Source organism: Sinocyclocheilus anshuiensis, unplaced genomic scaffold, assembly GCF_001515605.1.
Source record: "Sinocyclocheilus anshuiensis isolate Anshui unplaced genomic scaffold, SAMN03320099.WGS_v1.1 scaffold152, whole genome shotgun sequence".
In the NCBI taxonomy this organism is placed as follows: Eukaryota; Metazoa; Chordata; class Actinopteri; order Cypriniformes; family Cyprinidae; genus Sinocyclocheilus; species Sinocyclocheilus anshuiensis.
The window spans coordinates 198,146-213,759 of record NW_015555781.1 but is presented as its reverse complement, the minus strand read 5'-3'; the positions used below and the strand labels follow the sequence as shown (position 1 = coordinate 213,759).

Sequence of the window (15,614 nt, the reverse complement as noted above, 5' to 3'; positions counted from 1 at the left end):
ACGCGGAGAGATAGAGAGAGAGAGAGAGAGAGAGAGAGAGAGAGAGAGAGAGAGAGAGAGACGGCACAGTGTTTCTCAAATGCCATAATTTAACATCTGTCGACAACTGATTGATACGAGCGAGATAAGACGGCAAAACGAAGTAAAGTACAGCACGAAGATCGGTGAACTTTGACTTACAATCATGATTTCGCGGAATTGAACGAATGCTTCAAGAAAGAGGAAAGCGAGGACGCGAAAATGCCGCGTGCATGGATCTCTCATACATCCATCATCCCACGCGCGCTGTTCTCCAGGCAAAATTCAACATGATTCGCCTAATGAAACTGTTCGCGGCGAGGTTTTAATGGAGGCTAAACAGCGAGCTTGACAGCGAGCTTGAGTTTTAGTCGCCGTTAGTTCCATATGTACAACATTGCTCCTCATCGCAGAGTTCTCATGGCTCCAGTTGGAGACACCAGAGCTTGGAGAGGCATGTGCGGTCTTTAGCAGCAATAATCGCGGCAGGAAACCAGTCTGGAGGGTTGATAAAAGCAATAAATCCCTACTCAACATAAGTGACCCGACGCGCTATGACAAACTTCAGGGGAAGAGCTTCACCCGCGCGGATGCTACGACGCCTTGTGATGTTTTAAAGTGGAGCCTCTCTGATACACAGGAACTTTTTGGATTTACCATCGACATAATTGCGGAGATGACAAGAAGACAGGACGACATTGCGCCATCACCTGTTATCTGAACACTGTGATTAGTTCCCACAAAAGCACTGAGTCTGTATTGCCTTTGGACCTGCTTTCAATACATTCCGCTGTTAGACATGGCGACTAGTCAGCTACGGACAGTAGACGGGTTGATTTCTTAACGAATACATAGCCATATTGTTTTTATTCCCCTTAACACGTTGCGTTCCGAACATCGATTAATTTTGCACTATGATGGAACAGCCACCTTGCTCTAAAAAGAGCCTGTCTCTTTCGCTGCCGGTTCCCCGGGAGGGACAGGCGACCCTCAAGCCTCCCCAGCATCTGTGGAGACAGCCACGGACCCCCATCAAAATCAAACATCGCGGTTACTCTGACACCGACCGACATCACCACCGACAGATGGAGCGCTCGAATGCCATGGACACGAGTGACCGGCCGGGGCTCAAGAAGTCCCGCATGTCCTGGCCATCGTCGCTCCAAGGAACCACCAGCGCGTCCATGAGCAACTGCGCTGGGAACAAGCGGTAAGAAAGCCGAGTGACTAATTACGTGTCAACAAACGAGCTATTTCTGTGTGATGGACTCACAAAACTGATAATAATGATGCTGGAAGGGTTAATAGTGCTTTGTGTGGAGAGGCGGGACGCGTGGGCATCCTTGATGATGCGTTATGCGTAACGGCTCCAGCATCTCTCAGAGAGCGTGAGTTTGAAATGCCTCGAACGTGACCCCCCGAAGTAATCTCGAACCGGTTATGAGCAGTTGATGGCATAACCGATTACTAATAATGCTAATGAGCTGGATTAAAAGTGTAGAAGAAGCGCATGTAATAGGGTTTTTGGAGAGTCCAAGCACACATGTTGTGGACACCACTAAGTCTAGTGTGACTGATAAAGTATAGCGTAAAAAAAAAAAGCACCGGCCTGAGAATATTTGGATCATGGCATATGCGCTTTCGCTCTTGGCACGTGCAGACACCATATGCGCATGCCAAAAAAAATTAGCATGATCTAATCAAACATTTCAGCAATGCGTGTGAAAAAAAAAAAAAAAGAGCATAATCTAATCAAGCACTTCAGCATCAAATCAAATTAAGACAAATAGCATGCTATGATTTTAGTGAACAGATTAGTGATTCTGTCTCTTCTGGCTTTATTTAGAATTATAAATTTCATAATAACATTTTAATATAATGATATATAATAACTCTTAAAAATGCAGGTACTTTATTTGCATCAATGGTTCCACAAAGAAATTTTAGCATTCATAGAATCTTTCCATTGCACAAACTGTTCTTTATAGTGGAAATAAAAGGTTCTTTAGATTAATGGTCTTCAAGAAAAGACGTCTCTTTTAGGAAAAGCTCACTGAATAGTTCTTTGGAGATGCAAAAATGTTTCTACTATGGCATCACCCCTTTTGGATTTTTTTTTGTACAAGTGTATACATGTAATATAATGTTGGCCAAAAAGCCAAAGCATGCACAGAAACACCAGAAGCACGTATTCCTTGGATTTTGAATTGAACTACCACAGCACTGTGTAGTGCTGTTATAAATAATCAACTTGAATTTGTTTTATACAGAGAAACACATTTGTCAGCCTGACATTCATGTCGATTTTGTGGGTTTGCACGATATGCTGTAGCATACAATACATTGTTTTTACCCTCAAGGATAAGTGTGGGTGTTGCTTGCTGTGCTTGTACGTAGACTGATGCGCATACAGACTGATGTTAGTGCTGGAAGAGGCAAAATGTGCGGTTCTGTTGAGTGGCGCCTCACCAAATTGGGTGATTATTACAGTAATAATCCGCTTCTGTGAGGGCCATGAGCCCCAGTGGAGGCTGAGAGCCGAAGGCTCTGGTTTCCTTCCTGTCAACTTTTGCCTAGGCCACAGACGGCCTGCACGGCAGGCTCCTGGGAGCCAGGCCAGCTCTGCCTGACTGTATAGTAAAGCCTGATTTGTATTCCCTTCCCCAGGACACGCTCACAGCCAGTCCAAGAATTAGTGCAGCAGCACTGACTCGAACTGTCCGGCTTCTACTGTGGGCGGGCGGCACAGAGCGAGAAATAGACAGCGAGAGACAGATAAAGATGCGTGTGTGCGTGTGGCTCTGCTGATGTGATGTCTCAAGAAGCAGAGTGAGACGTCCATGTCTTTCTGCTCACTTTCTCATCGCATTGATCACATTTTCTAACATGATCTGCCAGCAAAGACATAGGTCTCCATAGGTCGTCCAGTATGTGTTGTGTCAATAAGTGTGTTTACATGCATAATCCTAAACGGATTATTCTTAATAACTTGACAATGTAAGGTCACATAAACTGCTTAAACAGTTTTCTTTTTAATTGAGTATATACTGGTCATAACCAGTTTAAGCTAAACCTGATATGCCCATTATATTCCTAGCGCTTTTCACATTACACATTGTTTCAAAGCAGCTTTACAGAAAAATGATTATGTTTAAAATATCTTAATATTGTGATGCCTTATAGTCACATTTAGCAGATTAGAGCTGGGCGATAATATAGTTTGCATTTTGCAACAATACAAGCAATCAAGCTGTTGACATATGCTGTATAGTGTGTATATATAGCCCTTCACAAGTATACTGTATCTATGTTTACATATACAAACAACTTTTTATAAAGAGTTTGGCGATAATATAGTTACATTTTGCAACTAAATAAAAGTGAAGCAATTGAGATTTGCTATGTAGTATATATTATTTTATATGAGTATGCTGTATGTACGTGGATAAATTTGGATATAATCCAACTTTATATACAGAGCTGAGCGATAATCCACTTTTCATTTTGCGACAACATAAACAAGCACACAGCCGAGATTTGCTATATAGTATGTATTGCTTAATATGAGTACACAGTAAATTATCCATATTTTTTTGTATGTAAATACCTGTAATGATATTGTCAGTTTATTCATTGTCTTGTGCACATCTCTGTTTACGTTTTGACATCAAAACTGATGAAAAACCTGATATTTCTAATATCTCATACGGTTTTCTTACATCGTATGCTTTTAAAATATGCATATTTTTGCTATTTATCAGCCTGTTCACTTATGTATGGATAGGATAGTGTGTATGTAGATGTATGTTTGTGTGCGGATGTATTTGTGCATGCATTGCTGCAGGCTTTAGAGAAAGACGTGGATGATAATGAGCAATTTGCATGTATGGTCACATCACAGAGTTGGTGGTGTGGTGGGGTGGGGGGTTGGGATCTTCGTCGCAGTGACACATTTTTATATTTATTCTTTTTATGCAGATATCCCGGCAGCCCTTTAATGGGAGCTCTAAGCAGGGTGCCTTGCCCCCAATGTGTATTTATTGAGCTTAAAGGTCCCATGACATGCTGCTTTTTGGATGCTTTTATAGCAGAGAAAGGGGAGGTAACCTTTCCCCGTATGACGACATAAAGGGAAGATTCCAGATTGGGCCATCTGAGCTTTCATTTTCTCAAAGGCAAAGCAGGATACCCAGGGCTCGGTTTACACCTATCGCCATTTCTAGCCACTGGGGGACCATAGGCAGGCTAGGGGAACTCATATTAATGTTAAAAAACCTCATAAAGTGAAATTTTCATGCCATGGGACCTTTAAGTAATATACTGTTTTGAGTCCAGATGACCCCCTCATTGTCATCTGTTCCTCTGAGCCTGGGGCAAAACTTAAATCAACCTCATAAACAGCTGCATGCCCAATGATACACTAATGCCTCATGTCTTGCCGTGTTTGAGGATGATGAAGTTCATGACCTTTTGTGACAGACTTATATCACCCTTAAAGGAATATTCAGGGTTCAGTGCAAGTTAATCTCAATCAACAGCAGTTGTGGCATAATTTTGATTACTATTTTAAAAAAATGCAACTCCTCCCTTGTTTTCTTTAAAAAGTAATTGAGGTTACAGTGAAGCACTTAGAATGAAAGGGGCAATTTCTGAAGGATTTAAAAGCAAAAATGTGAAGCTTGTAATTTTATAAAAGCACTTGCATGTGTATTTTTAGACCTGAAAAGTTGTTCTCATCATTTTTAGGTTATCACTAATTAAATATAAAGTCTACATATTCTGCTTCTCTGGGTGAATGAGCTGTGCAGTTTCATCTAAGACACAATAGTTAAAGCTGGCGTGACACTTGTGGTGTTTTCAGCATCTGCGATCCCACTATATGACAAAACTCTCCAGAGCTGCTCTAAGAATTCACTTCACAAGCATTTCACCATTTCATTTAATAAAACTACTAAGACAAAAAAAGTTCTGTTTAATGTAAAAAAAAAAAAAGACAGAAATATATTACTATTGTACAGCAAAATGTACATTTCAAACTCATAACAACAACAAAAAAATAGTTTATTATTTTATTATTAATCATTTTTAAGGAATACCAAATAATACTTATTTTTGGTCCATGTTTTAATTTAAACAGTAAACATCAGCTCTTTGTTTGCCAAAAAATGAAAGGTATTGTTCAAATTTCATTTATTACATTTTAAAACATTTAAATGGTTGAAGTTTTATGCACTGATTTTATTACCATTGTTTGTAATAATACATTTGTATTACATCATAAAACACAGAATCCAGAAAAAACACCACAGAATGTAAAAAGAATACATTTAATAGGGAACTATTATTCTTAAATGTTCAATAAGTTATTAAAAGTTTTATGAATTCAATTCATTAGAAATCATTTTGATTATTAAAAATGGATTTAATTAAACCATCAAATCAAAATCCAGAAAAATAGAATTTGGGGAAAAAATAAAACACATTTGTTAGGGCCCTAATTATGCCACGAGTGCTGTCGATTGAGTTTAAATGAATTCCTTTAAATAAGCACTGTTGACAGAGTCTGAACCATTTCCAGGTAGATGTTTGTAGGAACAGTCTCATCTTATATGAGTTTCTAGAAGACTTTAAATAAAATGGAAAGTAAACCCATAGGGGCATATCTGCTCTCAGTTCAATCATTGGAGGTGATGTGACTGAGTGAGCACACCAACTAATCAGCAGTTCTCTCAGGATCTTCAACCTCTCAGACCCTTTGGGCCAAAAGAAGCCCATTGTCCTCTCTGATGATTTTTTTAAGGACTGTCGCTAGTATTTTTCCCACCTATATACGCTTGTCCGTTACTTTTTAATATACCAATTTTTTGAGGAAGCATGATGACTGATTTATTAGAAACACCATGACTCCAAATAGAGTTTTGAACACCTTTGATACTGAAGATTGATCATTCAGCTTTACTCACATTTTCATTTTTGTCAGTGGCAGCAGTTTTGATTTACTATTCAATATAATCACATCCTCCTGTTTACTCCTTTCCAGCCATAGCTTGTACTGATTTTGAGCCTTTTTAACCGTACCTCCCACTGAAATATTGAACTGTCACTCATATTCCCAAACTCACAGGCTCTGCTTTCAGTCATTAAAAGTTGATAGGACGCCGTGCAGTACCGTTTCTCAGATGACAAAGGCTGTTTGGCAGCGTTTATTTCTTTCACATAAATTGAATTTGTGAAGCCTTCCGCAACCTTACCTTGGGAAGGAGGTAGCATTATTGAACGTATCCCATACCCCAGTGCACTCTGGGAAGTTACCACTGAGGAGAGAAAGACCGACACTGAACAGAAGAACAGCTCATCCTGCAGTTCTGTTGCTATAGTTACATTTTGTGCTTGTGTAAAATAGATAAATTTTGCCCAAAAAGGCAAAAGAAAGTTTCATTCCCTGATGCGCAGTTTGTTGTTTTAATATGCTGAGGCAAATATGTTTTATTACTGTTAAATGTGTAGTGGATTTACACTTTCAATAAGCTGCCATCTCTGAGAACCCACAGATTTCCTGTAAGTCGCATTGTTCATAGTTGTTGTTTATTAGTTTATTAGTGTATATTATTTTCAGTCACTGGCTGGTTTTCGATTACTCCTATTGTCTACCGTTGCCTCTTACTCGGTCCGGTTTGCTTTGTTGCACCTAGAACTGAATCTGTAGACAAACTATGCTGTGTTTATTTGACAGTCTATTGGAAAGCTGCCAAGCTCGTTAACTGCTTAATTAGATACACCTGTGATTAATTAACTCAACAATTGCATTGGTGTTTCAGATGTAACACGTTGTGTAAATATACTTTGTACCCCATGCAAACCAGTCCATAGGTACATACTAATGGCCATTATTATTGTTCATCTCAAGGCATCTGCTTCCCCTTCCTCGCTGCTGAAAATGCAATCTATCCTCCCATATATTGCTTACCTAGGCTCCACATTTATTTGCCTTTGCTGCCCTCTTGATTCTCAGAATTTTCATACTTCAAAGCACTCAACATGCTTCACATCCTGTGTTTGAGTTTCAGTTTCTTTCAAATGTCATCTTTGTTACCCTGACGATCCCTCGCTGATTTATTGAAACCCACCGACACTTGAGTCTCTGTTATTGTCTGGTGGCTTTGGCCCCTCCTTCCTCTTTTGACGGATGAGTGTCTCTCACTCATATCTCTGGGTTTGAGCATATGTGTGCATTCACCAGCCTGTGTTTCCTCTTTTCAGCGTCCTCCCTCCACATCACGCAGTCCGTATGATTCTTTACTTCGATCTCAGCCATCCGCTCGCTGCTTTTCACTCTCTCTCTGCTCCTTATCATCTTATTTGTCTGATTTTCGCTCCGTATCCCTTGCTTTCTCTTTTGTGCTCCCCATTGTGCTTTCTTTCTTCCCCAGGCCTTGCCACTTACATTGTCTCTCACGCACTTTGCTCAGACTCACCGCTGAGTTAATCACACCGCTGGCCTATCTTTAAATCTATCATTTCTTCCCACTCCCGTGCATGTCCGCAGAGATCATCAGAGCACCGGCAAACTCATCTAATTCTCCCCCTCTCTTCCATTTCCCCAGTGGCTGAATGAACTGCCCGCCATTAGACTTTCTGCCGTCACTCATTACTTCTCCCATTCCCTCCGGGTACAGCCCTGTAAATGATACTGCTGCCTTTCACAAAGCCCTTGCATTCTCTGTGCAATCCATCAGTTCCCCACGACACTTTACAGTAGCGCACCAGCCTTTTAGCTCACACCCAGACACATCCGCCTGCTCTCAAGATACCTGCGGTTTCCCTCTGCTCTATCTCTGCTCTGTGTAATTAGCCTGGCTATCTGAAATCTACACGATCATTAACAAGTTAAAGCTTCTGAAAATGTTTAATGGGATTATTCCATGCTTGCAGCGTGAGACCCTCTTCAAATGCCCATGCTCTACTCCAGATGTGGAGAAATTAGGCAAAACCAAGGAGATAATAGGTATATAATATCTGGAGGAAACTATGCATTTACATAACCATCCATCTCACATCTGACACTGGTAAAAATCTGCTATAATAGGATGAAGAATTAGAGATATATATGTTGCTTGTACAAATTGTTATTTGGTAAGAATGGAACTCTTCTTTTAAATCCCTCAGTCTAAGTAATAAAGAAAGCATGGCAACACTTTATTTGTATAGTCACTTTAGATAAAGGGGCACTTTAGTGTTGTTGATTAAAGGGGCAGGGGCTAATTGTATATTTTTCATGCTTATTCTGGCACTGTACAATTTCCCCACGGACTTCCATTGTAAGTGCATTACTTTTAATGCATTTTGTCAGAGACAATTCAGTATTATTATATTAATTGTGGAAATCAACTGGATGCCACAGTTGCTGTGGAGCTTAAAGATAGACAGCAAAAAAAAATTATGAATTTACTCAAGCTCATGTGGTTCCAAATCAGTATGAATTTCTTCCATGGAAAATAAAAACGTGAAAGCTCCAGTTCCCATTCATTTATTTTTCAGTCTTTGAAAAAAAAAACAACAACAACATGAGGGTGAGTAAATGGTGACGGAATTTTCATTTTTGGGTGAACTAACCCTTTATGTTGCATTCAGCCTGGAGTGTTCCTTTAAGGCTTTTGTTTCCTATATGAGAGACATAATGTGCTCCTAGCTTGTCTAACCTTCATATTACTGTAGCTCAGTCGAGTGCTTTAATGAGCAAGCATTAGGCATCCAGCTTCACGGATAACGTTGGCCCTCAGGTTTGGCCATGTGATGTCACGGTTAGCGACATCTGTTTTTCTTCGTGCACCAACAGGCTAAGCTGCATCGTGCTCACCCTCTTTTGACCTGCTCATATCTCCCTGCCTAATGCCTGGAAGAGTGAAACCAGGAGCTTTTCCACATTACACAACATCTACTGTAACATATATGATTAGAGGATTGAATTCTAGCATTATTTAGGTCTGAAGTAAGTGGCAGATGCTGATGGGGTAGATTCACATAGCTGCTGAACACCTGCTTTTGCAGTGAAGCAGACTGACTTTATTTACATACAGTAAGTATACTTCTACAACTTATATTGATAATTATATATACACTAGATGTAAATCAAAAGATCATTGATAAGAAGTTAATGATACATCTGGAATTAGTGTAAAAATCTGCTTTAAATTATTAAAACTTGAGTTAAAAACCAAATAGTCAAAATAATGCAGTATAAATTAAGATTGGATGAGACATGTTCGAACACATTGTATAATAGCCGATATATGCACTGCAGTGACACACATCAGAATATCTAATAAGTTTCTTTGCAGCTGTAACCTGAATGGTGTGGCACAATGAGCCTAAACTAAATCGCTCACATTATAATCAATTAAACAGATTTTTTAAAATCTCACTGGAGTTACACCATGGCATAAATGGTGTAGCAGAATCCCTACCAATTGAAACCATTGCATAAAAAGTACCTTCATACCAACTAGCACTAAAACACAGTGGCGAACTGCAAAGCCTGGCAAAAGCTAAACTGCTATCTCTGATGGAGACAGTGATGCTATTTTAGGCATTTTTGCTCTGTGTTAAATACTTTTTTTTTATTTATCTTTTTTTTTTGTGCTGAAATGTTTTCTGTTACTCTTTCTAAATTACTTAGAAAACATAATCCGATGGGCTTCAGAAAGTTCACAGCAGGTTAGAGCTGGAGATTAAAACATTTTAACCAATCAGTAAAAATTTGATTCTCATTTAAATGAAAATAAAATGATTCAATTGTGAAGTACATTGTGTAAATAAGTACATTGTACACTGTGCAAGTACATTGTGTTATTTTATATGAATATTTGCCTCTTTCATGCAGCTTCAATGCCAGTTAAATTAGTCTAGTTTAGCCATAATATAACTGGCTCAAAAAAATCCCCCACCCTCACTTTCATATGCTAATATGGACAAAAAGCCATAGCCATAATGTTTCTCTGACAGTGTATTTCTTGATGCAAGGAGACATTTTAAATTCCCAAGTTGCCTTTGGTTGTCTGCAAAGGGGTACATTCTCACAGTCTTCTGTTTAGCATTAGCGTGTTTAGCAGTATTCCGCGAGGATCTGTGTGGAGGTGTGAGGAGTCCTGAATTCTGTGCGTTATCAGACAGACATCCTGAATCAACCTGCTCTACAGCGGCAGCCTTCATTCCCATTTTCACATTTCGATGATAAGCTGTGTAGTGACATCCGTCAAGGGATCTTGGACCCTCTCTGGGTATGTAAGCGTGTCTGAATGCGTGTGCGTGAGCACTGTGGACTCTTGTCTCAACGGACGGCAGTTCTGAGAGAGGCAGTTCTGATGACACACTTGTGTCACCGAGTTGTCAGCCGCACAGATCCTCGCATATGCATTTACACACACTCATTCTCATGCACACACAATGACACCAGAGACATCACAAAGACCGTTGTCAGAGCAATAGAAGGGTGAGACAATGTAGGTTGGGCAGCAGAAAGCACACTGGGGAGAGTCTAGTTCAAATTGAGGACAGCAAACAAATCAGAGCTGAGCCGAGTGCATTAACACACCTGGGGTTTGAGAGATATGAAGAGCGATCCACCTGTTATGTTTGAGGCAGGGTTTCCTGTTATCCTACCTGATATACAATGTCACCAGGGATTTGTAACCCCTAGATAGACTGGCTTCAACCCACAGGGTAATTATGAGAAAGTGGCATTCCTGCTCACTGGGGAAGGACAGATGGCTGCGGTATCAGCAGAATATGGCTCTGACTGTCACACTGAACCATGATCCAAGACAATATTGCGTTTGCTTGTACTAACCTATAATGAATTAGCTCACAAATACACGTCTCCATGCTAAACATTAGTCATTTAGACAACATTATGACTTGGTCCAACGAACCAGCTCGCAGATAAATATAATTACTGCATCCTCAGTGAATTTATGATGCAGTATTTTCATGTTCGCTGGTTTGGTATGTCGTGATTTTGAGGTTGCACACAGTTTAGCCTACAAAATGAATATCCTTTGAGAGAAAGAAAGAGCGGGAGGATGCATCGGCCTGCTCGGTTGGAGTCAGCTGTGATCTGGTCATGTGTGAACTGGACTGGAAACTGCTGTTTCTGAGTCACTCGCATTACATAACCTGCAAACAACTAACATATTGTTCAAAAAATATAGATTCGGGGTGGTACCAGGGATCCTACAAGTTGTACTTGCTGTGATGCTTAAAATGTCTCTCGGTTTCAGTCAAAACACATTCCTGCTGTGTAGCATCAGTGCTGAGCTGTATTTAATATACTGTAATTGTTTTTTTTTTTACCAAAACCGTAGCGGATAATTCGTGACAAACTTAAAACAGGCTTTTGCATTATTGATGCTAGGGCACTGCAGGTATCGACAAACGTCTGACTGATCTGGTCATTACATCACAGTGCTGAGTTACAGTAATGGACACATCTTCGGTCCCTCAGGACCATCTCTTGACCTCTGTGAAGCTGATTCAGGAGACGCAGCTTGTTTGATCTGGAAGCCCAGCCTGTAAGCAGAACAGTCATGGGATAAAACTCGCACCTCTCGTGGCATTTAAAGACCTACGATTCCCTGTGTACCCCAGGATTCCCTTCCATGCTGGGACTAAGTCTATTATCCTCAGATTCGAGATATATGTAGGGCTTTTCATACCTGAAATAGTTAACCCTGGGTCATTGTGAACCCCAGGTAAACAGAATCCTGGGTTATCCTGTTTCACATTTGAACTACTCACACTTTACCCAGGGTTAACCATTATTCCTGGGTATTCGTAAGTAGGCCTGGGTATCTTTCAAAAAATTTCCATACCGATTCCTGAACGATACTTTTTTCTATACCAATTTTATGAAATCTGTTTTAACAAGATTACATTACCTCAAAAAAAGCGCTGTCTGCCTGTGTTTTCTCTTCTGTGATCGCTGTTCTGACTCAGAGGAAGCTCATTCGCTGCTCATATGTCAATCATATTACGCGTTTATAACCCACTTTGTCTCCTATGAGAACGTCCATTTCACTTCAGTTCTGTTCATAAGAAATCCAGAAAAACATTTCTATGGATGTAACATGAACCTAATAAACATGATTACGACACTATATGATTTGTATGTGATTTCATGAGATTCTGCCTATTTTCATAACAATACAGGGTGTTTACATGAGAAATGTTAAGCAGGTGTAGAGATTAGCTTGATATAAAAGGCTACAAATAACGTATTTCAGCAACATTATATGGCCAAAACACACATTAGATCGCAATCGGAAGTTCCTACAAACACTCGATGGAGGTTTTCGGTCGTGTGGTGTGGATGGAGATTTTTTCTGAAACGCAGTGGAAGTACCGTGAGAGCTATAGACAGCAGACGGCTCCATAAGCTTTCGAATCTCTCTCAAGGTACTTTTATATCAAACACCTATTGATCTGCGCAGTGCCGTGTCAAGTCGAACACATAGTGTTTTTCCTTGATTAACTCCTTAGGTATCGAAATTTGGTACCGAACGACAAGACATTTTTCGATACTCGATGGTATCGAGGCAATTAATTCGGTGCCTAAAAAGTATTGAACTCGATACCCAGCCCTATTCATAAGCTGACATTTCAAATTGTACATTCCTAAACAGCAGGTCATTGTTCTTATTGTTTTTTTGTGGTGTCAGTGTCATTGGTTGGACGAACACAGCATGCAGCCTGTTTACATAACAACTCTAGCATTGTGCATCCTCAATATATTGCTGAATGTACTATAAGTGTAGTCACGTTATTGCAATTTCAGCAAAATTTTGCAGGCAAAAAATGTCCATTGTCAATAGTGTAGAGATGTATAAAGCACAACTCACACAAACTCACTTTCAAACCAAGCAGCTTTCTGTAGGTTCAGGCACTGAATTCACGTGACTACCAAATCTCCCTGACAAACTTTTCTGCCCAAACTCCCGATTGCACGGATTACTAATCAGAATGACTGGATTTCCTAAAAATACTTTTCTGATTATAAATTGACGTTTCAACCTCCAGTTGACACATTTTCCATTACCATTTGACATTTTTCCCCTCAAATGTTGAAACAACTGCTATACATTGCGTAGTGTTTTTGTGACAGTCCAAAGCATGTGAATATGAGGAACTGTTGTCTGTTGTGTTGCTAAACATTTAGCACTAACATTCTAACACTGCATCATTTCATGTGGGGCTAACACAGCAAAAGCAGTGCTAACTCTGCTCTGGAGCAGGGTTTCATAACCCCAGGGTAAAAAGCAGTGCTAACCCCACTTATAAATTACAAGTGTGAAATGCTCCTTTACATCTAAAATTAGGAACGTAATTGAAATTTGGGGTTTAGAATGCCGATGAACCAAGTGCAGTCAGTGTGAAAGGCCCTTGAGTGCTGGTTCTGGATGGGCCCATGGGTTAGAGATTTCCCCAGCAGCGCTGTGCTCTGCTGCAGTGTGATTGGCAGCGGGGGTCTGGACATCTGCAAAAGAGCAGGAACTGAAATTTCCTGTGATGCCAGGAACGGGCAGAGAGCCAGTGATAACTCCAACAAGGGTAATTCATTAGCATCAACACTAAGCACAGCGAGACCTTGTTTCTCCCTCTTAAATTCAGATTATCGCAGTCTGCTCTTACTTGCCCTACTTCTCCGGCTTCTCCTGTCCTCTCTGCACTTTACGTGTTTGCCCCTGTGTGTGTGTGAAATGATCGTTTAGTCAGGCCTTATACTGACGACGAAGGCTATCGGACACTTTTTTCAGCTGTATATTTGTGTATCCCATGTTATGCTTACATGGAACACCAAACGAATGATAAACACCGTAACTGAATGGAATGCAGTGGAATGTGATGTTGACACACACATCGCAGCGCTCACCCCACCCCCTCTCCTTCTGCTCCTGAGATGCTTATCGCCCGTGACAGATTAGGGCACTTGTCGTCGTCTATGTTTAAATCCTGTCGTCGTGATGGGAGTTGACACAGGAGTCTAGGCGTTCTGTGGAGATAGACAGGTGGACCGAGGACAGGAAAGGGACAGGGAGAGTGCACAGAGGGAGAGAAAGATGGGGTGAGAGTAGGAGAGCGAGACAGAGGGAAAGAGAGGTAGGGCAGATGAAAGGAAGAAGTGGTGCTAGTGATGCCCGCTGTCATAACGGATTCATGGCGGTCTTCCATTTGGCCAAATCAAATTCGAGGCTGACCCCAGCTGTGATTGGCTCATGTTGTATCACTCATGAGGCCACAGCAGCATGACCTCGTGGATCCAGCCTGCCTCTTTGTGAGCACTATAAATAGGATAGGAGGCTCCAAGCTCCTACTATAATGAGATTAAATCCAACCAGCCTCAACATCCAGTGTGAACTGAGCATCACATCTGTATCTTGCTTCGGAAAAGGGCAGTGTGTATGCGTAAGCGCATGAAAACTAGAGTTTGCATGGCTGTTTTTCAGTTCAATTCATGATAGACTTCCTTCTGGTGACGTATGTCAGACTTCATTTAGTCTGCTTAAACTCTGCCCCTTAATTCTAATTGACTGCAAGCTCGCATTCAGATCTACCTCCATCCAATCAACAACCAATGGACAGAACCAAGTACTCGCCTTACATTTTTTTCTTTTTCGATAATCCATTTCTCTCAGATGAAGGACATAAAACAGAATAAAAGATATGCTGTTATTTCCTTTACATTGCTACTTTAAAGTTAGCAAGTTGCTGAAATTTCAGAATACTAAGTAAACAAATAAAAAATTTAGCTCTTCCTGTCCTATAGTTGTAAAGCACTGCAGTTTATCTTTTGGTGCGATGAATGAAGCTGAAGTATTATACGCTGTAGAAAAACTACAATAATTGTTGTATCCACCTTATGTTTCTCATTAGAACGGCTGCGGCCATCTGTAAATTGAATGTGTCTGGCTTCCAGTGTTTTTGTAGTATCATTGTTTATGGATTTGATAAGGCAGTTTATACTGTTCCTGCAATTTCACCACACCTCTGCTCAGGGTGTGCCGTTTTTTCTTGTGATCTGTCTTTTATCAGGCCAATGTGCTTAACACCACAGTACCATAAAAATTCTTCAGCAACCTGTGTTTTACTCTAATGGCTGCAATCAGCTTGACAGGCTGGATTTTATGTCAGATGTGTTTTTTGTAGTTAAATGGCTCTCTTCAAGTTAAAAGGTCCAACCAAAATTAGCCAGTTCTCATGACGAGCAAGGCGAATTCTGGCGCTGCGAGCACGTGTTATCGTATGTGTTTGTGAGTATGTGCCTGTATGTGCGAGTGTCACTGACTATTTGCATGTGTCTGGGGACAGAGTGGGAGACAACCAGTCTGTTTGGCCATACTGCTGGTCGGCAGCCCATACATGCTCTCTGCCATACGCTGCTAGAGCCTCCAAGAGCAGACGCTCTTAAAGCAAGGCTGCGGCTCATCAGGGGCTATTGGTGCTCTACAGTTCTTTTAACCCTTTAGCTGCTAGGGGTGGGCAGTATGACTAAAATCTTAAAACATGATTTGAAATTAATTATATAATCTATCTATCTATCTATC

The 15,614-nt window shown here is 40.6% G+C and overlaps 1 protein-coding gene across 1 annotated transcript in view; it reads left to right on the top strand.

The window, feature by feature from the left end:
- The first annotated feature begins 85 nt into the window (after window positions 1–85).
- The window catches only part of LOC107674699 (cAMP-specific 3',5'-cyclic phosphodiesterase 4C-like), a 43,917-nt gene continuing 28,388 nt past the window's right edge, over window positions 86–15,614 (top strand). The window contains exon 1 of the mRNA XM_016468776.1: window positions 86–1,228. Within this exon, the coding sequence (XP_016324262.1) occupies window positions 933–1,228 (296 nt within the window). The 5' untranslated portion in view covers window positions 86–932. The remainder of the gene's footprint in view (window positions 1,229–15,614) is intronic.